This window comes from Pteronotus mesoamericanus, unplaced genomic scaffold (genome assembly GCF_021234165.1).
Source record: "Pteronotus mesoamericanus isolate MK-2021 breed Mesoamerican mustached bat unplaced genomic scaffold, CSHL_Meso_final contig_182, whole genome shotgun sequence".
NCBI lineage: Eukaryota > Metazoa > Chordata > Mammalia > Chiroptera > Mormoopidae > Pteronotus > Pteronotus mesoamericanus.
Genome location: NW_026555078.1, coordinates 5,205,731 through 5,229,563, shown reverse-complemented (window position 1 = coordinate 5,229,563; position 23,833 = coordinate 5,205,731). Strand labels below are relative to the sequence as shown.

Genomic DNA, 23,833 nt, shown 5'->3' with positions numbered 1-23,833 from the left:
GCTTAAAGACATAACAGCACTGCATCTCCTCTCCTTCCTGTCTGTGCAGCGCTGGCCTTCTGCCCTACCTTCCAAATGCCAGTTGTAAAAGCATAATTAGGGCTTTTTCTGTAGCTAATATTGATTCCCAAAGTTACTATACATTTACAATGAATATTCATTGTAATTTTTTACATGAAGAGGGGCCTGGGCCACGTAAGCCTTGTCATTTATAATCAAGATCTGAAAATATTCTACTGTTACTGGGTGTTGAAATGGGCACCTGAACAAGTACTAACTAGTGCAGGGACTCCGATCACATTTACCAACCACAATATGTCAGAGAATTTTTTGTCTTACCATTATTTCCTGGGCACAACTCAGGCGGATGTCTTAAAGGGGAGGTGGCCTCAGATACTCTAACAGCATGACACACGACACTGAGCTGTCACAGACCGAGGGGCTGTTCAGAACACTGCCTTCCCACCGCCGTCAGTTTAGCCCTACCCTACAGTAATCCTCTGGCTGATCCCTCAGGTGCCCAGCGTCCCCCCTCTGGGTTGTTCACATGTCTTCCCGACAAGGCTGCAGTCCCACTGGCCTTCCAGACCTCATTAGACTGTGTTCCCAATAAATAAAACTGCCTCCAGATACGGGCAACCACTTGAACATTCAGGGTCCAACAGAGAGGATCCCGTCCTTCTGCAAAGGAGATGGAGATAGACAGAACAAATGGAGTTCACACTATAAAGTGCCCTCCTCCTGACAGGAATACGGTAGACGTGCAAAGAACACGAACTTTGGTCAAGGATAAAAGATCAGAGTTCAAACCTCAGCTTCTTCGACTTACAAAATGGAACTACCACCACCTACTGTAGAGTTGCTTGTAAAGAGTAAAGGAAATAAGACTCAACATACAGTAAGTGTTACATAAAATGTCCATGATACTCAATACACAGTTTGCTTGTGGCCAATGTCCAGGACCTCTAAGAGATTTAGAATTCCCGGGCTAGCCAAGTTGTACGAAGTAAACAGAGGACTTTTAGTTGCCCAGTAATTTGCCTCAGAATCAAGTTATCTTGAGGAAATCTACTGCACATGATCTACCTTATTATTTTTTTGTATTCCTAAAAATCTCTCGTCTCGTCTCCTGCTGGATCCTGGCTCGTCCTCTGGTATCCGTGTTTGAGTGGTCCCCGTCTGCCTGCCTCCCTAGCGTCCACGTCACCATTCCTGCTGTCTGACAGTGTCTCTGCTGTACCAACTCCTCCTAGTTTTGCCTATTTCTAATTGCTATTATTTTAGGCGGCACTTCTTAATTCCTTAATTACGTGCCTTAGTGCCACTGTGACTAACCCAGACACCTAAGCTGGTACATTTCTAGGTCTCCTCATCATCTCCTAACAGCATTAAATCATTACCTACTAAATGCAGCCATAGGAGAACTTTAACTTCCTGGGGACCCTTAAATCAGAGATTAAATGAGGACATGCCATCTTTGTCATATGTTAGAGTCCACAAAGCACTTATAACCACCTGATTATCTGAGACCCAACTGATCATCCTAAGCACAGGACTCAACTTAGGGAATCGACAGGGCTTATAACAAACCTTACAAGCATCAAAAAATGCACGAGTGGCCTTTAGGTAAAGCACCACCTATAATCATAAAAAGCTAATTATGCCCAGATATTCATTAGGGGAGAAGTTACTTTTACTTGATTACACTGCACTCTCTTACACATCTGATGGCTTTAGGGAGAAGTAATAAGCCTAAGCAGGCAGGCCGGTCGAATCAGTGCCCGTGATGGTCAGCAGGTGACAGCCAACACAGCTGGACTGCCTCAGTACCAAGGAAAGCTAACTGTGCAGCCTTGCTAACTTCGGATTCTGGTTTCACTAGGGTCATGTTCAAATGGAAGCAAACTGGTTATGGGAGATAGAAATGGAAGTCGACCTCCCCACCCCCATGGAAGCTGGTCTCGCTCCACTTTACCCATGCATGGGAGAAGACACGTGATTCAACACTAGTGTGTAGGGAAAAAAAGGGAAATGAAAAAAACCTACTTTGTTTTTTAAGTTGTTCAATTTGTTCTTCCTTTAAATCTAATTGCTCTGTGAGTCTTGATGCTGAATCCAATGCAGCATTTGCTTCATCCAAACGCTCCTGGGGAAGGGAAGTTAATCAAAAAGCATCATGTCAAAACTATTTCACAAACTCTAGGGCTGGAAGACATCTTAGACAGTCAACCCTTTTCATTTCAGCTGATGACCTTGGGCAAGATCACACAACTAAGCATAAAAGACAGAACCCATGCTTCACAACACAATACTCTCTCTTTTTAAAGGAATTAATTAGGAAAAGAGGCCACCAAATAAAAAGACAACACCACGACATGTAAAAAAAAAGTGATAGTAGAGAATAAAAGCTACAAAAAACAGATACAAAAAAGTCAAGAAAGATAGCAACAAATGTTCTTTTTAAGTTTTGTAAGCCTGATGGGTATAAAGTGATGTTTTCATTATTATTTGTTATTTCCTTAACTACCAGTGAATTTGAGGCTTTTTTTTTTTTCATGATTATGGAATGGCTAGATCTGCTCTTCTGTGAGAACCTCTTTGAATGCCTTGTCCATTTTTCTACTTGAGCTGTCTTTCTCTTGTCGGTGTGTAAGAGCACCCTCTATAATAGACATGAACCCCTTGTCATCCGTTCTACAAATATTAATTGCCAGATCTGTCATTTGTCTATTGACTGAATATTTTTTGCCATGTAAAAGTATTTAAATTGTATACAGTCAAATATGTTCTACTTTGTGTTTACAACTTTTGGAGTTTTGGTCTTGGTTAGGTTCCTCTTTGCCCCTAGATTGTACATGTGGCCTTCTAGATTTTTTTACAAGAAATTTATTTTTAAAAATATTTACATATTTAAAATAATGTGTCTCAGTGGGACTGTTTTTAACATTCATGGCCCCTGATGACTAAATGCCAGAAAATCCATGCAGTCACTGATATAACCAAAGATAGCCCCACATTTCCAGTACCGCTCCCAGCTGATCATCCTTGTTTTACTATACATGTAATTTAATTTTGTATATGGTGTGAAATAGGGATCCAATTTTATTTTGTTCCATAGAGAAAGCCAGTTGTACCAACATCTTTTATTAGATAATCTATCCTTTTCCCATTAAATTGAAATTAGTCTGGGGTTTAGTTTTAAATTCTCGTATCTGTCTTGAGAACTTTCTGCATCTTCCATCTGTCCCACTAATCTCGTCAATATGGTACTGATTTATGGCTCTATTTAGATATTTAGTAAGCAAGCCCGTCCTCACCATTGTTCCTTTGCACAATTTTCTAAGCAATTCTGGAGTAATCACTCATGTAAATTTCAGGTCAAGTTTTACCATCTTGAATCAGAATGTGATACCTTTTTTGATGTGTCATCTTGGATAGACATAGCCCCCAGTTATTCAATCAAGCATAATCTAGATATTGCTGTGAAGGTATTTTATAAATATAATCAAAGCCTCTAATCAACTTAAAGAAAGAACATACAATATCCTGGATAATCAGGGTGGTCCTGGCTGAAGCAGCTGAAAGTCCTAGAAAGCAAGTGTGAGGCTTTCCCCAAAAGAGAAGGAATTCCTTCTGTAGACAGCAGCTCTGGCCCCACCATGGAGCCCGCCCTGCCGGCACATTCCTCCCTAACGCGCCCGTGGACAAGAGCTCTGGCCCACGCCTGCAAGCTCCAGCCTGCATCACTTGGGATCTTCCTATTCTGACTGTCAGGACTATGAATTTTAGACTTGCTTAGCCAGGCCCCACAATCACATTGTCAATTCCTTGTAATAAATCTCATAGGTGTGTGTATCATATATATCAACGTGTACCTTTATACACATGTGTTCATACATAAAAAATTTAATATTCAAAACCCACAAAACTAAATTTAGTGTAAAGGAAGTTTAAATGATATTTTTAACTTAATTTTGTTTATATTTAATAAATTACTAAAGCTAAACTACACTAAGACTTTTTAAAAAATTAACAATCAGACTTCATTACTCTTTCTACCATTATTTGGTTTTTAATTCATAATTTTAGGCTTTATCTTAACTAACTCCCTCTTTTGCTTCTTCCAATTCATTTTATTATTTTCCTAAATATACGTTACAATTTAAAAAAAAACAACCCAGTTTAAAAAGAAGACCTGACTTCCATTCCAACAGTATGACAGACTATGTACCCTGGGCCCCGTGGAAACCACTAAAAGTGCTGGATAAAGTACCTTTTCAAGTGCAGTCATGAGCCAACCAGAAAGTAACTGTGAATGGTCAACATTAAGATGCTTGACCTTATTAGCAGTCAGAGAAATGCAGGCCTAAAACCATAAGGCAGCAGCCCTTTGCCCCTACCACATTGGCAGAACGTTAAAATATATTTATAATGCCAGTGCTGCCAAGGATGTAGAACAAGAACTCTTATGCGCCACCTGTAGGAATAAACTAGCAAGACTGCTTTAGAAAACGTGCCATCATTTAATAAAGTTGAAATTGCTCACATATATCCCGTGACTCAGCATTTCCAATTAAGATACACGCAGAACTCCTGTAATATGTACCAGAATATATAAACAAGGAAGTTCATAACCCACTGTTTGAATAGCAGATAGTGAAAATGTCTTTATCAATAAAATGGGTAAATAAATTATATATTCATGCAATGAATAGAGCAATAAAAATAAGGAACCATCTGCACACAGTAATGTGGGTGAAACTCATTAACATAATACTAAGCAAAAAAACAAGTCTCAGAAAAATTATTCAATTTATATATAGTTCAAAATGCCACTTAAGAGTTCAAAAATATGCAAAACCACACAATGTATTGTTTGAAGATATTAATCTATGTGATAAAACCATAAAAAATAACAAGGGGTGGATAAACAGAACAGTTTGGAGCAGGAGATGGTAAGAAAGGATGGGACGAGGGGGGATGCAGAGGGAGCTTCTGACGACGACACTGTATCGCTTACGCTGGGTTGTGAGTACGTGGGCATTTGCTGTATTCCTATTTTTATATTTTATACATATTATCTAAATACTGTTTTGCAGCCACTCAATATTTACCAATTTCAAAACTTTACTGGGACTGTGGTTTCACTTATTTGAAATGTTAATGTATCTGAATAGCATATTCACCATCAATGATGGGTAAACAAATTTTATTTCCTACCAGCTATCACCAAAATCTATTCATAACTTAGAAAAGGTTATCCTAAATCTAAAAGCAAGTCACTTCAGTGTCATATCTCTTCATGAGGGTTCATTTTGTTTATACATTATACATAAATGTTTGTATGTATAAAATATAGCATAATAAAGAGAAAAATATTTTAAAGGTTTATGGTGCAAAAAGATCTAACAGGATTATAACTGTTATTTCAATCCATGTGAAATAAAGTACCCAATATATTTTGTTCTAAAGAGAAAATAATAAAGTTAAAATTGTAATTTGTTTTTTCTTCAGCGATCTCTAAAATACTCATCAGTGCCAAAAAAATTAAAATATCCCATTATCTCATATTTACTGTCATCACATGAGGAAAATCTTGATTATCTTGTTCATTATTATGTCACGGCATGGGGGACAGATTAGTCACTCAAACAATATTTACTAAATTAATTGTTTAGGAAATTATTTCCAGGATGACAGTTCTAAAAGAAATTGCTTCATAAATAATATTTACAGGGGAAATTATTTCAACCCACCTGTAATGACATCAGTTTCCCTTCCAGATTTTCTGCCTTTTTCTTCCATTCGGCTACAAGCTGTTTGTGCTTTTCTAGTTCAGCAGAATACATAGCTTTTTCCTCTTAAGAAGAAAAAAGTTACATAGTATTTGGCAATCGTGTGATAAAATTAAGAGATTTAAACCACTTGAAATTTTAATAATGCAACCAAAACAAGTCCCACATCTCACCAATTCTGCAGGCCTCAGTGGCAGTCTGAGCTGGAACGAAGTCCACCTGCCTAAACCCCCTGCTCCCGGCCGTCTCGCCCAGTCTGCCCGCCCTCGGGAACGCCACTCAGGTGTCTCCTCTCCGGCAAAGCCTGCCCAACGGCCTCGGCCCCGTGCTACTTTGTACACATGTTCACTTCAGTATTATATAGAGTAGATCTAGAAAAATCTTATATTTAAAATTCAAGATTTCAACCGGATGAGTAACTCTGAAGGTCTACAAACGTACAAATTCAAAGTTTAACTTAGGGACAAAGCTGTAACTCTTATTACTTCATTAGCCTCGTATCCCCTAATCACCCACCTGCTCCCCACTAGCAGTTAATTCACTGCCAATAATTACTAAACATATGAATAAAACAAACAGCTGGGTAAATGACCTAAGGGCAGAAGGTGGTAACTGAGGATGGGAGGTAGATGTGAAACAGCATGTTTGGTTATCACTGTTACTGTGTCTCCAAAAATTATTTTCCACCTGGACTAGAAAACATAGTTACCTCAAAGTATAGAAAAGAGCTAAGCACAAGTTCCTCAATATTTCAAAGGAGAGCAGTTACTGACAGTTGACTCTTTCAGTGGGTTCAGCCTCCAACTGGTGTCTCAAAGCCTCACCATGTTTCCTATGTGTGCCTCCCTCTTTCTCTGCGCCCCGCTCATTCCTGCAGGAATGGTCACCCTTTCTATGGTGCCCTTGCAGTTTCCCAATGCCTACCCTAACTGGTCCTATGATACTAAGACAAATTTTAATAATTGCTATATATAGTTTATGTTCTCTGGTCTTCACTGTAAAAACAGTCTACATTAACTTGTTGATGGCTACGTATCCTCCCCTACCAGTGGGTCACCTTTCAAAGAGAGCCATATCCCCGTGCCTAATCTAAAATAGCACCGCGATGAGCCGGAACTCCCAACGACGACGCCAGCCTCCCCGGGGCTGCCGGACTGCGCACGCACCTTGCTGGAAGTGCTCCAGCACCATCTGCAGGTTGGAGAGCGACAGCGCGTACTGCTTTACTTGCTCCCGACACACAGAGAGCTGCAGGGCAGTTTCATCCCTTTGCTTGGAGACTACATTCAACTGTTCCTGCAGTGACTCTGCCTGCAGATTGGCTTGATGGCTTCAAACAAAGGAATAAAAATCAAACGGTTTCTATTTAGGTAACTTACAAGATGAAACATCTTCCCTACATTTTTGGATTAATGCAAATTAGATTTCACAGTATTTAGATAATTTTAGTAAGATGACATTTCTCCCCTACATTTTTATTGTGGTAAAATACACATAATCTTTACTATTTTAATCATTTTTAAGTGCAGAGTTCAGTGGCACTAAGTACATGCACTTACTGTACAACCATTTCCACCATCTATCTCCAGAACCTCAGACACCTTCCCAAGCCAAAACACCGCACTCATTAAACAGTAACGCCACTTTCCCCCAGCAACTATAATTCTACTTTCTGCCTCCATGAATTTGACCTTCCCTACATTTTATTGCATTAAATTCAAGTTAGATTTCAAAGAAACTTGAAGAGTGCTCCTGATCTTCTTTCTCCCCATCTTTGTGACTCCAACCATCCTTCTTCTGACTGTGATTTGTATAAATGGCAATCATTTTAAAGACAGCATAGGGCTAGACAAGAAATGTCACTGTAAGGAAAATTTACAAATAGCCTGTAACTTTCGCGTTTCCAGGCTAAAACTCTAAAACGTAATTTATCATAAAATTGTAAGTTGTAAGAAACCTTGGAAGTCATTGTGCTCAGCTTCCAAATCCAATGAGCAACGAATTCTGACACTCCCTTGCTTTTAACTTGTGAAATCACAGTGAAGTCAGAGCCTTCCTAAGGTTGGAGCATTGATTAGCTGCTCTGATTACTAGTTAATTATCCTTTACCATCATCTTTCTGTGTACATTAAATAACCCCTACACCTGCCCCAAATGATAAATCAAAGTTCCCTAAGAGATTAATATAGCACCTATCCAGGCTCATGTCATTGACGTACTTACTTAGTATATAATTATCACATACAAAATATTGCAAGTCTTTTCTGGGTTTTTAATATCCAGTTAAATTCTTACTCAAAAGCAGCCCATCAAAGCCCATCTGCTGCAGCTATTAATATTTTGAAGAAACTTTACCCAACAGCACCCTCTTGTGGAAAGAGCAGTAAATTGATAAACAGGAGAAAACTGCCCTCAAGTGTCCCTGAGTTTTATTCAACTTTGCTGGCTAGAAAATCACTCAGAGAGTGATTGTAAAGATGCAATGAGCTGTGATGCTGCTCAAGAAGTTAATATTTTACCACGTGTTACTGTTGTTAGGAAGAACTCAAACACCATAATCTGGTTTGTAGACTTGTGTTACTTATGTAACAAATATTTGCTGAAACTCTGTTAAGCTATATGTAAGAATGCATGCTTGCGGGAAGGGTACAAAATAAATGCCATCACCCCTAGTCTCAGTAACCTTACATTCCACTGGGCAGCAGAGGTGTAAGATGAGTCAACAATTACCTGTAAAATATAAGTGCCCTACCAAAGACCCAAAATACTACGCAGTGTCAAAGGAAAAAAATACCACACCAGGGTTTGGTTTTGGATTTGAGGAGTGGGGTGCTAAACAAAGCATTCTTTATGAAGGAAATGCTATTTGAAGAAAAGGTGAGATTAACACAAAAACTGTTAAGAGATCAGGCCCGCTTTAAGGTAGAAAAAAGAATATGAAATGAAAAAGTAGAAGAAAGAGAAATAGAAAAATAGTAGCTGTATCTGAAGAATGGAGCAATACAGTTTGGCTGGACGTAGGTGATAGTAAGAATTAAGGGTAAGTTGGCAGATAGCCTGGAACCAAATCATGAGTCTACTCTGGTTTTAAAAAAAGGAGTAACAAGATCATGGTTCTTCTTAATGAAGGTTAATCTGGTGATTATTATGGATAAATGAAAGGGGGCAGAGAAAACAATGCGTAGAAAGTGGAAGTATCAATTTCAGAACCTGAGGGTGTTTTGGATTTCTGTCTATGTGAAACACACATATAAATGATCCATTCCCATTTTACACAAGTTTTCCTTCTTAGTCTGAAGAAATAATGATATACCCCACGGTGTGAGGGGGCAGTTCATCCTCAAGTATTGTCTCTACTGGCCCATAACCTCTCTGCAAACAGATGCATCTACTATCTCCTTTTGTCTCCTTCAGCATAATACATAGTAAATAAATAAATAAAAAGATGTGCATATCACTAATGGAAATATTAATAGACATGATTTTTCTGTAAGATTACTTGGTAGTATATGTCAAAATTTTAGAAATACCCTTTGAACCAAACTTCCATTTCTAAAACTTTAAGCCAAGGAAATTATCTGTCATCAACACAAAAAATACCTATCTTGAGATATGACAGCACTCTTAATAATTCTGAAAAGTTAAAACACTCTACATGTCCAACAATAAATGACTAGATTAAAGAAATTATGGCAATCCCAAAAGTGGCACACTATGTAGCCATAAAATGATACTGCAGAAACATACGGCTAACTGTGTACTGGTACTCATATTAAATAGAGGCAGGTTACAAAGAGTAGGAATATATGATCTCTAGTTTGCTTTAAAAATATACAGAATATATACACAAATACATCAAAAGCATATAAAAGCACAAAAAGAAAGATTACTTCTGGGTGGGTGGGACTGTAGCTTTATGTTCCTTTGGTTTATGTGTTTTTCCTGAAGTGAAAAAATAAAATGTTTTGTAATAAGAAAAAAGACATTTTATTGAGAGAAATAAAATTTTTCATTATTTAAGTGGGAACCTGGTTACTCAAAAGTTCTAATAAACCAAGAGTTAATTCACACTGACATAGGTCTTCACCTTGCTATTTCCTTTACTCTCTCCCTTCTTAGAGCCAGACCTTGTTCAACCTCAGATCATTTGATTAGAAATGAAATCACATAAATTTAATTAAATTCCTTCTTTTGGAGTCTGAAAAGTCCCTGAAATCAGTTGGTATTTACGTCTCCTAAAATGATGAGAAGCAATGACCGAGGGTAAAGGTTAAGATCACGAGGCCTGCTCTGAAGGCCAGACCTGGCTAAGAGTCAGGCAGGTCTGAGGACGAAACCTCTGCACACTCTGCGCCTGGCCTCAGGAAGGTTACTAAACCCCCTTAAGTTTCTTCATCTGTAAAATAGAGATAATAAATTTTGTGAGAATAAAATGAGGTAAAATATGAAAAATGCTTATTGAGTCTTATCCTCAAGAAGTGTTAATATTAAGGCTAAAAAAACGAGAAAGTTACCTTGCATTTTCCATTGCATTAGAGGACGAAACCAGCTTTTCCTCCAATACTGTGACTTTCTTTCTTAGTTTAGCCTCTCTGTCTTCTGCAGCCAAGACTTCACGGGTATAAGAATCTTCTGTTTCTAAAAGATGGTTACGCAGTCTCTCTAGCTCCTGATTTAAGCGTAATTCTTTGTCACGCAAATGCTGAACCTAGACAGAGGACATTTCTTTATTTTCCTTCTATTAAATACTCCCGCCCCTCTCTCTCACAAGCCACTGTTATCAAAAATTTTCCCCATTATTGAAGTGTATTGATTATACACTAATTTCTCATACTGCAAGATGTATTTATACTAGGAAAAAAGTCTCTGAAATGATCCTGAATATTTGGAAGGTTTACTTTGTAAGACCTCAAGTCCTGTGGCTATAATGGAAAATGGAATTACACAAAGTACTGGGCTTTTTTGTTACAGACTACGTTTTCAATAAATCTAATTTTTCCCATATTTTATGAATGGGAAATTTTTCTTATATTCAAGATATGACATGGTTTTCACTTTTTTATATAAAAAAATCAAGGTATAATTTAGTTTCAGGTGTACAACACAATGATTAGATCATGGTTTTCACTTTCAAAAACTGAATTAAACTGCATTCTGGGAGGTCAAATGTCTACCACAGCCCACGAGAGGAAAGCGCAGAAAGAGTCACCTATGAAAGAAATTCATGTTCTGTGATAATCCTTACAGTTTTCTTATTTAATACTCATTAAAGTCGGTCTTTAAACCGCTGTTTCTTTGGTGAAAGCGTACCTCCTTCTGTAGAGCAGCGTTTTCCATTTGCTTCTGTTTCAGGGCCAACATGACTCGGTCTCTCTCCTGCTGAAATGTAACTGTCTTCTCCTGCATTGACTTAACTGCATTTAAAAGCTGATTTAACTCCCCAGTCTCACCCTTTAGGAAAGAAATAACTTTAGCTTTAAATAAAAGTACATTGTAAAAAGACATTTCTTCATTAATTAATTTTAAAATATAGGTAACCATGTCAGCCCATCAAAAAAGGAAAGTCTGGGAAACTGTCAGAGTCTAAAGGAGCCCAAGGATTCATGACAACAAAACGGAATGTTGTGTCCTGGGTGGCCTCATGGAATAGGAGACAGCTAGTCAGTGAAAAATCAGGGGAATTCAGTTAATAGTAAAGAATCAACATTGGTTCATTAGTTATTACAAGTGTAATATAATATGGGAAACTGAGTATGAGGTATATGGAAACTCTATACCGTCTTTGCAACTTTTCTAATAATCTAAATGATTCTTAATGAGAAAGTTCATTAGAAATATTTTTAAAAGAACTCAAAAGACATATTCTCTTCAAATTTCCCCTAAACAACAGTGACCACAAACCCAAAATCACTCAAAAAGAGTGTGTGTGTGTGTGTCCCCCATTCATCAGACATTCACAATTGTGGCTGGAGAAAGTAAGTGTTAAAATGCTGGCAGAGAAGAAAAAACAGGTAAGTCATTTCATAGGCATGGCCTAGTTTAAAAAAATATTTTGACAACAATTTAATGAATGAAAGCAACTCTGGAATAATTTCTTGCTAGATGGTTGGGGAAATTTATTCTTGATTGCATTCCATGCAAGCAACAATATATTAATGGCAGCAGAAAAAAAGATGACCATTGTGCCCTGGCTGGTGTGGGTCAATGGACTGAATGCCAGCGCACACCAAAAGCTCACCAGTTTGATTCCCGGTCTGGGCATATGCCTGGGTTGAGGGCCAGGTCCTCAGTTCGGGGCAAGTGAGAGGCAACCGATCAATGTTGATCAATGTTTCTCACATCAATGTTTCTCTCCCTCTCTTACTCCCTCCCTTCCTCTCTCTCTAAAAGTAAATATTTTTTTAAAAAGATAACCATTGAAAAATAGGGCCATAAGATTAAGATGATAGCTGGATTTCTAAAAAGCACAAAAAAGTGACAGGCTATTTAACTATGCATATCATATGAATCTATCATTAGGTGCTATTTCAAATTTTCATGTAAACTTTCTATTTGTTTAATATATAATATGTAATAAATTAAGCTAAAGCAAAACATAAAACCATCTGTTCCTTTTATCTCAACACCCCCTCCTCGATAGTGAGGCCAGTACCTTCCAAATAGTTTTCCAGTTAAAAATTATTTCGTATTACAGAGAAAAAACAAATGATCGAAAAGGTAAAGAGTTGAAGATCTCTTACCAAGAACATCCTTTTCACCCTAAAAAAAGTGATGTTATTTACTATATTCAAAATACAATAAAGGTACTCTTCAATTACATAGAGTATTGCAAAAAATTAATTTACACTAATTATCTTCAAGTAATACAGTACTTAAATACGACTTTCAGAGTTTTCTGAAAGGTGAGTCAATTACATCTGTACACTTTAGACCTACAAATTCCATGAAATAGAACTAAATTGTACAAGATGCTAAAACTACGAAAGGAAAAAATGTATTAAAAAGGAATACTTCATTGTTCTCCATTAGTCTATTATAACCTGATAGCCCTAAGGTACTACACCCCACTTTGGTTAGGGAGCAATAGAAAGATCTTTTTCATACCAATTACAGACCAGCACCACAAGAAGCTAAGAAGTCGCACTTAAGGGAGAGCACCTCAACACTACCAGTGTAGCTACTTAATCAGATGGCAAAGAGGAAATGACTTTCCTTACCAAAGTGAAAGGTGCATGAAGTATTCCCAAACTTTAGCCCAAGACTCTAAGAACTTAACTGGCAAAAGAAGTTAAATCATTTTTTATCTTGTGCCTGGCAGCATGTAAGTATTCAAGAAGCAACTGTTCAATATTCTCATTTCTTTTCCAAACTTCTACTACTAAAACTATAGAAATCAGAGTAATAAGCACCACCGGAGTACGATGTACTAGAAGGTCTTCAATACATTCTTACTACAAGCAAAATCAACTGCATGTAAAAATTGAAATATATGAAACTCCCAATTCTTTATGTAACTGCTACAATCCTCCATTTTATGATTGAAGAAACAAACCAACAAGGTCAAAATACACCCAAAGTCACACCAGTGACAGAGCTGGGATTAGAGTATTCATTGAGTCTACTATGTGAAAAGCACTCTACACGGTTAACATTTTGCAAAAACCAGGTTGTGACTGATTCATAAAAATCAATTTATTGGGTCATCTAGCACTTTCTTTTTTTTAACAAAGCATCACATACAGTAAGGGTAATTTCTGATTCCTGAAACTTTTCAGTTTTACACACACAGAAGTGCTTACTGTGTCATAAGGTAAAATGTATTTTTTTTAATCCTTTTTTTGTAATCCTCACCAGAGGACATGCTTATTGATGAGAGAGAGGCAGAGAGAGAGAGAGGGAGGAAGGGAGAGAGAGGGGAAAGGAGGTAGGAGGGTAGGGAGAGGCAGAGAGAGAAACATCGATGTGAGAGAAGCACCGACCAGCTGCCTCCCATACACGCCCCAAATAGGGATCCAATCTGCAACCTAGGTGCGCCCCTGCAGCCCTTCAGGATGCAAGACCGCGCTCCAACCCACTGAGACACCTGGCCAGGCCTGTATTTCTTACTGCAGATTGTCAAAGACATAGGGTGTATTTCACAGAGCTCATTACACATAAAAACCTCCGAGATGATAACCATTACTTGTACCTACTGAAATATGCTTAAAATTTGGTTAAATTGTACTAACTTCAATTTTCCTCTTGTAACAGATTTCTATTTTCTGAAGAAAGATATTAATTGCTACTAACCTTTTCCACTTATCACACTGTAAAAGATTAACCCAGTATTTTAAAATATTTGGAAGTACCTAGTAAGTGGGGAAACTTCCAGATGTCTCTGAAGAATATTTATTTAGAATAAAACACAATACCTTGAAATAAGTATTTCTAAATGAACAAATTCACGTCCCCGTCAAAGATATTATTGATAAAGTGGCACTAACAAACTTCTTTCCCCGCAGTTTCCCTCCATATGTAACACGCCATCCAGGACATACCTCCTTTTCTTTCAGTAGTTGCTCAAAAGCAAGAGCCTTCTCTTTCATTGAATGGCACTCAAACTCTTTTTCTTGCAGCATCATAGAAAATTTCATATTAGTCTCTTGTAATGCTTGGTATTCTGTTTCCTTTTCTCTGTTTATTTCTACTACTTTTTCATTTTCCTCTTTTAATTTACAAATGTCCATTTCTAAATTTACTATTCTTTCTTTCAGGTTTGTCACTGCCTGCCTCAGCAATTCATTTTCATTTACCTTGTTAGTGTAGTTTTCATTTAAGGAAAGCAACTGATCACTTTGGGCTTTGATTAAAAGGTCCTTCTCCATAAGTGACTTCTGTAGAACATCCAGTTTTTCTTTCAAGTGCTTAATTTCTGCACCTGTTTGCTCGTGTTCTTTTTTTCCGAGCTCTGAGGTGGCAGCCATTGAATCAGACAATCTGTGATTATTTTCCTGGAGGGTCCGAATTGCGGCATCTTTTTCCTGTAGCGACTTTCTTAGCTCCTCTATCTCTTGCTGAGAAGACTCACTCAATGTTTCAGACTTACCTGTTCTTACAGACTCTGCTGACTGGGGTGTAAGTGATGATCCAGCAGAGAACTGAGGTGAAATAATATCAAGTTTTCCTAAAAGGAGATCTTTGGTGTTACAGAGCTGCCCGATACTATGCTGGACTTGGGCTAATTCCTGACCAAAATTTTTGAGTTTGGTTTCATTCTGCTCGTAACTTTGGATCAGACCAGTATAGTCCACTTGTAACTTGGAATTATTATCACTGTCAACCAAAACTTGTGCCTGGAGTTGATGAAGTTCTTCCTGAAGCTGGGCTGACTCATGTTGCATATTTTGTACTGTGGTCATCACCTGCTGTTTCCACTCTTCCATTTTCTTGACTTGTTGTTTTAATTTGTCACGTTCCTGTAGAAGCTCCTCAAACTGATTACTATTAACACCTCCAGCCTGGTCACCAGTGCCGGATGTTTGTAAAACTGTCAATAAGGTCTGACATTTCTGACTTAATGCATCTATTTCAATGTCTTTTTCTCGAATGATACGTGATAAATTCTGAACAGTTTCTCGAAACATATCTTGGCCACTACTTTCAAATTTAGTGAAAAATTTTTTATTTTCATCTTGCAGCTTAATGAGGGCTGCTTCTTTGGCAGCAACTATATCCATCATTTTGTGATATTCCGTTTTTAGATGGCTATTTTCCCGAGTCTTCTCACTCAAAACAGCTAATACTTGTTCTCTTTCCACAGCAAAGGCCTGCAGCTGCTGTTGAAGGTACACAATATCCTGTGTGTAAGAAGCTGAGGGAATTCTGGCGTGAAGAGCCTGTATCTCCAAATCTTTCTGCTGGATAATCTGAGTTAGTTTACCAACCTCATCCTTGGACAGCTGATCAATCTGTTTAGTTAAAGATATATTCTTTTCATTTAGAATTTTTATCTCCAATTCCCGTTCTTTTATTCCTTTTACTAATCTTTCAGTTTCTGCTTTAGATAAATCATGCTTTTCACTTCCATTTTCTATGTTAAGGCTCTGAACTTTTGTTTCTTGAAAAATATCAGAATTCTCTGTTTGAACACCCTGCCTTTTTTCATGCAACTGAGTTTTGATTTCTTCAATTGTTTTTTGCAAGGTCTTTATTTCCTCATCTTTCTCTAGAAAGAGTTGGGTGTGTGTGACATTCATTTGCTCGTGCCGGTATTTAAACTCATCCATTTCCTTCTTTTGCTCCTGTAAAGACTGAAGTAGTTGCATTTTACTCTGGTTTTGATCTTCAATTACCTTTTGATGATGCCTTATTTCCTCTTCGAGAGTACCCTTTATTATATTCAGCTGAGATACCTCAGATTCTAGCTCTGTAATACAGTCAAGGGTTTTAGGCTCAGCCACAGGTGCAGCGCGATTCTGTTGTTCCCTGAGTCGTTCCAGTTCCTCTTTTAGGTGATTGTTTTCTTCTTTCATAGATCCAAGGATTCTGTCTTTTTCCTCTAAGGTTTGCTTCAAATTTTCATTTTTTCTTAAGGTTTCAGTATATTTATCTAATTCCTCCTGGAGTTCTGAACTTCTCTCTTTAAGTTTTTCAATAAAAATTTCTTTCTCATTTATAAGTTGTGTCAATTGCTTCCGCTCTTCTAAATTAGATGACAAAATTTTCTGAGTCTCTTTATGATCGCTATCTATTTGCTTAATATTCGTTTTGAGGTCTGCTATTTCAAAGTCTTTTTCTTGATTGAGTTTCACTAAACGCTCATGCTCCAGCTGTAAAGCAGAAGCACTGGAATTGCGCGCACTCGACAGTTCTTCAATGGTTTGCTCATACTTTTTTGCTTCTTCTAACAGCCTGTTTTCAGCCTGACACAATGCTGCTTCTAACTGTCCTTTTTCCATTTTAAGAGCCTCCAAAATAGTGTTTTTTTCTAGAGAAATCTGATTATTACCAGCAATAGCTTCTTCCAATTGATGTCTTACATCTTCACATGCTAAAACCAACTTTTCATTTTCCATTTTGAGATCAAAAGTAGCTTTCTTTAAATTTTCATTGAGCTGTTCTACTTCTGAAAGATTTTGCTTTAAGTTTCTAATGTCAGCTTCCCTTTCTTTAAGTAAGTCATCCTTAAAGTCACTGTTAGAGTCTTGATTAAGAGACTGAGTTGACTCATACCTGACTCTAGAAAGTTCCTCCTCCTTTTGTTTAATATGTTCCTTGAGTTCAAAGTTCTCCTTCTGGATATTTAAATTATCATTTTGTGATTTATTTAGTTGAGCTACTAAATTTTCTATTTTATCCTCTAGCTCCTGCTTGGTTAAATGCAAGTCACTTAAGGCTAGTTCACTTTGAATTAACTTTTCTTTCTGTAAGCCTAACTCTTTAGTAATGTTCATTTTATCATCTTCAAGTTGATGGACTCTCTTTTTTTCATCATTTAGATCTTTTTTCAGGTCATTGATGATGCTATCTCCCTCATTTTGTTGTTTTGATAGCTGATCTTTTATCAAAATCATGTGCTGAAAGAAAAATTAATTTGCATGTTAACTTTAATACATTCTCTCTTTTAGAACCTAAAGAAAATTTTATAAAATTTCATACACAATAAAATAATAATCCTCAGATATTTCTTATACTTCTTGAACTCTTTTTTAAAAATCCCAACAAAATTGCTAACATTTTATAGCAAATCTATGTTATCATTTTGGAGATTAGAATTTAAAACCGAAGAAGGTAAAAAGTATATGTTGTTTATTTTGACTGTTAAACACTGGGCAGGAGTCAACAAACCACAGCTAAGGGGGCAAATCCGGCCTGCCACCGGTAAATAAAGTGTTACTGGAACAGAGCCACACTCATTTGCTTACATATTATAATAACAGAGTCGAGCAGATAAAACTAAGACTATATGGCTTGCAAAGTCAAAAATATTTACTATCTAACACTTTATAGAAAAAGTTCACCAACTTCTGCAACTAGAGCATCGATAGGCTAAAATATCATTTAAAACACAAAACTGAATCATACCAATCACCTTTGCTTGTTAATCTTGTATTTGGTCTACTGAGTAGAATGTGCTGCCACACTGTCTTTAATATAGTACTTTTTACCTTTGTAGCTTCTTGGTTCTGCTTATCCAATTCTTCTAACTCAGCTACTAGTATTTCCTTTTCAGTAATACTCTGATTGAGTTCTTGTTCCTTTGCCTCCAAATTAAGTCTTAAGTCATGTAATTTCAATTCCAAATCCATATCTTTTACAGCTGTACTTCTAATTTCTTCATATTCATTCTTTAGTTTTAAAAGTGATATCTGAAGGTCTTCCTTAAATGATAAAGGAAAAAAACAACACATACTATTATTTGGAGGAAGAGACACCAAAAGATTGTGTCTCTTTTAAACAAAATATAAACAAAACTTGTTAAAATTTGTTAAAAATATAAACAAAACTTGGGAATCAATTTTAAATGCTGTGTCAGAAACATTATTGAACAATACACCTCAGCAATGACATATAAAATTCAACCAACCACAGCCTTCATTCATATGGAAAAGATTTTTATAACCCTAGACAAGACTCAATAACTAGAAATTCATCTTCTAACCCCAACTTCTTCATAGAAAACCTTTGCCATTTGAGAGACTTCCCAATCCCACTGCTACTGCTGCTTCTCTCGTTTCCTCCCTTCCCACCACACACATACTTTCCGAAATATCCAATAACTTCTGGCTCTCTTAACTTCCATTTCCTAACATCCAGTCACCAACAGCCACAGACAAAAATGTGACAAATGAATACTTGTTCACTCTAAAGTTTGCCCTCTCTAATTAAAAAAAGAAAAAAAGAAGAAAAAAAAGGCTTCTTTTCCCTCATTAAAGGGATTTTCAGTATTAACTGGTTTCGGTCACAACATGAAACCATTTCTTCACCCAACAAAGTACCCTCCTTCCTTTCTTTACCTTCTAACCTGAGCACTTACTAAGTTCTCCTTTCTCAAACAACATTTTGTAAAGATAAAGCTATCTGTTTTTTTAACGCACTTATATTCTCTTCTATTGGTATTTAATTCTTTCCCTCCAAAATCCAAGAAGACAGTTTTCTATGCTTCAACATCATTTCTACCTCTGATTATGATGTTTGTAATAAAGCTGTAATGCCTTCTTTCATTACTATATTTTGAAAAATTAAATTTCTATGGAATCTAAAGTAAGAATCTTGAATTTCTATAGTTTAATATACACCTTACAAACGAGACAAATGAAAACTATATTAGAACATCTGCCTCACAATTCTCATTCTTCTTCCAGTACAATAGTCTATTCTGAATTACAACTGAAAAATGAAACTAGTACTCTCTTATGTCTTTCTACAGCTATCTGTAAAATTAAAAGAACAAAACTTTTTTTCAGGTGGATTTTAAGATTACATACAGCCTTTCAGCATTTTTAACCAGTGAGCAGACACAATTCAATGAAGAGTTACAATGGCTTATTCAACATCAAAAGAAAGGAGAAACCACTATCAGAAATAGCTACAGAATCCAAAAATACCAAGAGAAAGTTACAAGCCTTATCAGATATGTGGAGAGATCTGCAAACTACTAAATACTCCTAGGCCAGTTACAGAAAAATAACTGAAAAGAGCAGAATGCAATGGGAGCAGAAAACAGAGGAAGTACATAAAATATAGTAATACAAAATGACAGGGAGACAGTACTGGCATTCAGGGTATAAAAGAGTGGGCATAAGGATCCTACAATGGACAAGACAGTTTATACAACTAAGAGTTTTCCCAGGCTGAATGTCAACAGCACCCCTTTGAGAAACAACGCCTACATGGTAATATGAAAGAATGTCCAAAATATGTTAAGGTACATATGCATACATAGTATGCTAATATTTGTTATCTTAAAAATATTCTCTCCCCCCCCCCCCGTACATATAAAATCATACATACATAGCTATAGTCTGGCAGGAGACTGAAGAAAGTGGTGAGAAAGAGGGCCTCTGGGAGGGGACAGCCAATGGAGGAATGAAGGCTGCTCCACCTGCACTGCCTGAAGTTTTCCAGAACATAGTATTGAATACGTACCTCAGTAACTATGTTACTTTTTAAAAATTAAGACTTTAAATACAGTTGAGACAACTGCCTGTAATAAATATCAGCTTACTACTGTCCTATGTTTAAACACCTGCCTTAGTCAAGGAATTAGCTCCACAAGTGGTACAAACATAAGACTTATCTTTCCCCACACCCAGCGGTGCATTACAGAATCTTACTCTATGCTTGCTAGCAATATACGAAAGAGACCATATCTCTACCACTGAGAATGTCCCTCCTTAGCCCCTCGCCACTAAGAAATTCCCGTCCACCACCCCAGACACATTCTGGGGCACGTGAGCAGTGTACACAGTTGCCACAGTAGGCCACTCCAGACCCCCGACCCACCTGGGTGAGTTGTTGCTGTCAGGACTTCATCTGAGACCAAAAAAGAACCTTCGCCTCTCTTTTCTGCTCGTATCTGTATGTCTACTGGCTTATCTCTAAACATAAACTCTGGCCAGCCTCTCATACTCTGAACTTCAACCTGGCCTAACAATGAGATCAGCTTTATCCTCGGGACTCTGAGGAACTAAACACTCATTTTGATATAAACTGGCTCTTAGCTGTCATCGGATATATCATACACACACCATTGCAATTCTGCCCCCATTTTTATTACACCCACCTTTTCTTCACTCAGTAATGAATTCTCTTTTTCTAAAACTTGTACACGCATTTTAAGTTTCAGATTATCTTCAGCAAGATTATCCTATAAACATGTTAAAAACAGTGTTTCAAATGACAGGAAATTTCAAGTTTACAAGGAAGCAGGCAAGCTATACAAATGTGCATTTCTACTCAGCATTTCTTCAGTGATATATAAAAATTATAAGCAAAAGCCAGTCACTCATTTTATAGACATTTGTAGAGATTTATTACATTTGGAAAAAATATATAAATACATTTACAAAATAACTTGTAATCATCAGAAAAAGAAACAACTCCCTGAATATCATAAAGGGAAATCAAAATGCATTCCTCACTTTGGTAGAGGATCACAGCTTCCACTGTCTCTACAAATATAACATTTGTCTAATTAATCTTCAAAGAAATACACTTGCATTTTTCAATTATGCAACCTTTAAAATTGTCAATTTATGATGCAAAAAGTTTGTCATCAATAGCAAACATAAAATTACTAAAAGTTCCTAGGATAAATTTGCATGAATTTATAAAAAATAAAAATACAAAATACAAAATAAGCAATTGTAATAATCAAAATACTTTTTCTTGGTGAGCCAATGCCAAAAGCTTTCTCTCTTAAAATGAGTTTACCTGGTTTAAATTACTCAGTCTTGTTATTTCATTTCCAGCATCTGTAAACAAAACAACAATGGATCTCACATTAAAATTCCTTATAATATCTCACATTAAAATTCTTTAAAATATCTTAATACTTACTTCCTAAAATTAAACTCAGAAATAAAACCTAATTAAAATGAAGTATATTTTAAGAACAATTGGTAAGCCCTCAGTGTTATTAAATGAAGTATATTTTTGTTATTTTGCATTTGTATTTTGACTATTCCAAGAAACCATAATATAAATGCCAGTTATAAACTATGTCAAAATCCAATTCTATGAAACAATATAAGATAGAATTATAATTGTATTCTGAGTGAGTCATGAGTTATTGCCTTGATAAAAGCAATTACAACTGTTTCAAAGTGAGCTGATTAGTTTGTGTAGAAGGAAACAGTATGACTAAGACTAAGGAGAAAAACCTTAAAAACACAAATTTACATTTATACATGACAATACAATAACCTATCCATTCTCTGAAGTGACTTAAACATGACTACTAATAAAAAGACCATTCGATCTGGTATTCTAGATAGACCCATAAACAGAAGGGGTTCTAGAAGAACACAAAGACAGAATACCGTGAGTTCAGCTGAAGCACTTCATTCAATGTTTGTACAGGAAATACTGAACATTTAATATGAGGTCAGCTGCTAGACAACAAAATGGAAAAATTTAGTCCCTGCCCGCTCTCAAGGAGCAAGAGGGAAAGACAAGTAAACATGTGATTACACTATAGTGTGATACATGGTGCACAAGCTGCTATGAGACCAAAGAGGGCACACTCCTAATCCAGACTGGTGGGGAGTGGAGGGGGCGGGGCGGGGTGGGGGGAGGGGCGTCGGGGGGATGGCTGGTGTGGCCAGGGAAGCAGCTGCTCTAGGTGCCTCTAAGGAAACACCATACCTGTGCTGAATCTTAATATGCAAAGAGTGAGCAAAAGGAGAAGCATGCCACACAGAGAAAGCAGTAAATGCAAAAGCAACAGAGCTAGGAGACAACACTGCTGGCTTAAAGAGCTATGAGGAAAGTTCAAAATGGCTAAAATTTAGACTGTTAGAATAGGAAGAGTTTAAACTGAAGAGGTAGACAGGGAACAAATCATTACTACATTATACATCTGATTAAGAAGCTTAGACTTCATCCTGAAGTTCACAGGGAGCCACAAAGTACTAAACTCAGGAAAGTAACCTGCTTTGCATTTCAGAAAAATCATTCTGGCTGCAGAAAGAAAAAAATTGTTTGAAAAAGGGATCATGGAGAAAAGAGAATAATAACAGCTAACACTTTTAGAATGCTTACTGTGGGCTAGATGCTGGTCACTCATAAAACCCTTATTACTACTACCGTAACTATGAAGAAGATAGTATTATTGCAACCATATAGATGAAAAAACCAAAACAGAGATGTTAATTAACTTGCTCAAGGTCAGCTAGTTAGTGATGGAGCTGGATTCCAACTCTGTCATCTTTTTAACCACTATACTATCCTGCTTCATTCATAACCAGGCCAAAAAAAAAAAAAAAAAGGGATTGGCTGAAGTTCTTCAGCGGCAGTGGACACGGAAAAAAAGGGAAGGCCTAGGACAGTAGATTCATTAGGATCACCGAATACAGTAAATAAATAGATACATTTATTTTGAAAAGACCAGAGCTACTAGGAAGTCAAATAAGAAAGCAGTACAGAATCCTACTGTACAGCCTTCCCTTCGCTGTCGTGGCAGCTCCCAGGACTGAAGTACCTAAGAGAAACCCTCGAGCTCCTCTGGGATTCAACACTGAAGTGTCACTGAACCCTAGAGAAGCTAGGGAAATGTAACCTACAGAACTTGCTAAGGGTAACTTCAAAGTTTTTATTTTGAGAGACTGGTAAATACTACCAATTACCAAGGTAGGGAAAATAAGAGGGGGCAGGGGACGGACAGGGAGACTTGACTTTGAACCTAAATTGATTTTGAATTTATAGAGCTGGCCATCCAGGTCAGAAAGCCATGATAAACAAATAGGCAAGGAATACAGATGGGGGTAGGGGGCTCACAAGCACACAAGAGCTAGACACCTCCAGAGCAGGAATGAGAGTTCATATAGTGAGGGTTTACACTGTGAGAAAAGGATACAGTGCAAAATAAGATGCATCTTTCCCACTGAAGAACTCCCACTATGTTTTCCTGGCATGAATGAATACTGCTGCTTGGCCTATTTTATTTACTATCTATGTTTTTGTAACACAGAACATTGGTATGGTAATGAAATATCTAGTGCATGGACAATAGTGGAAGACCTATGGGTCTTATTCTCAGGTTGGCTTAGATTCAAGAGAGTATTTCAAAAGATGATAAAAATTTTGAAGAAGGTAGGCTGCATTCCCTAACTGGAGGGTCTGGGCCCTAATGAATTCTAGTATAGGAAATATTTAGTTCTATATAGATTAACAGAAATAGACCTGTTTTCTCCTCCAAAGAAATGTCTATACAAACACTTCTCAGAAATCTACATGGCCTCCCAAATCAATGAGTTCCATATAAATACTTAAAAGATGAGGAAGGGCGGTTAAGACACACCTAGCCAATACTTAACCCTTTTTAGCAGAAAATTTCT

General features: G+C 37.0%; 1 protein-coding gene across 2 annotated transcripts in view; it reads right to left on the bottom strand.

The window, feature by feature from the left end:
* Positions 1-23,833, bottom strand: part of TRIP11 (thyroid hormone receptor interactor 11) — a 60,233-nt gene that overhangs the window by 16,421 nt on the left and 19,979 nt on the right. For both annotated transcript variants that reach the window (XM_054567121.1, XM_054567122.1), the window contains exons 8-16: positions 21,210-21,250; positions 20,560-20,643; positions 17,942-18,154; positions 14,333-17,350; positions 11,106-11,246; positions 10,310-10,503; positions 6,962-7,125; positions 5,757-5,860; positions 2,047-2,146 (exon numbers count right to left, since the gene is read on the bottom strand). In XM_054567121.1, the coding sequence (XP_054423096.1) occupies positions 2,047-2,146; positions 5,757-5,860; positions 6,962-7,125; positions 10,310-10,503; positions 11,106-11,246; positions 14,333-17,350; positions 17,942-18,154; positions 20,560-20,643; positions 21,210-21,250 (4,059 nt within the window). The remainder of the gene's footprint in view (positions 1-2,046; positions 2,147-5,756; positions 5,861-6,961; positions 7,126-10,309; positions 10,504-11,105; positions 11,247-14,332; positions 17,351-17,941; positions 18,155-20,559; positions 20,644-21,209; positions 21,251-23,833) is intronic.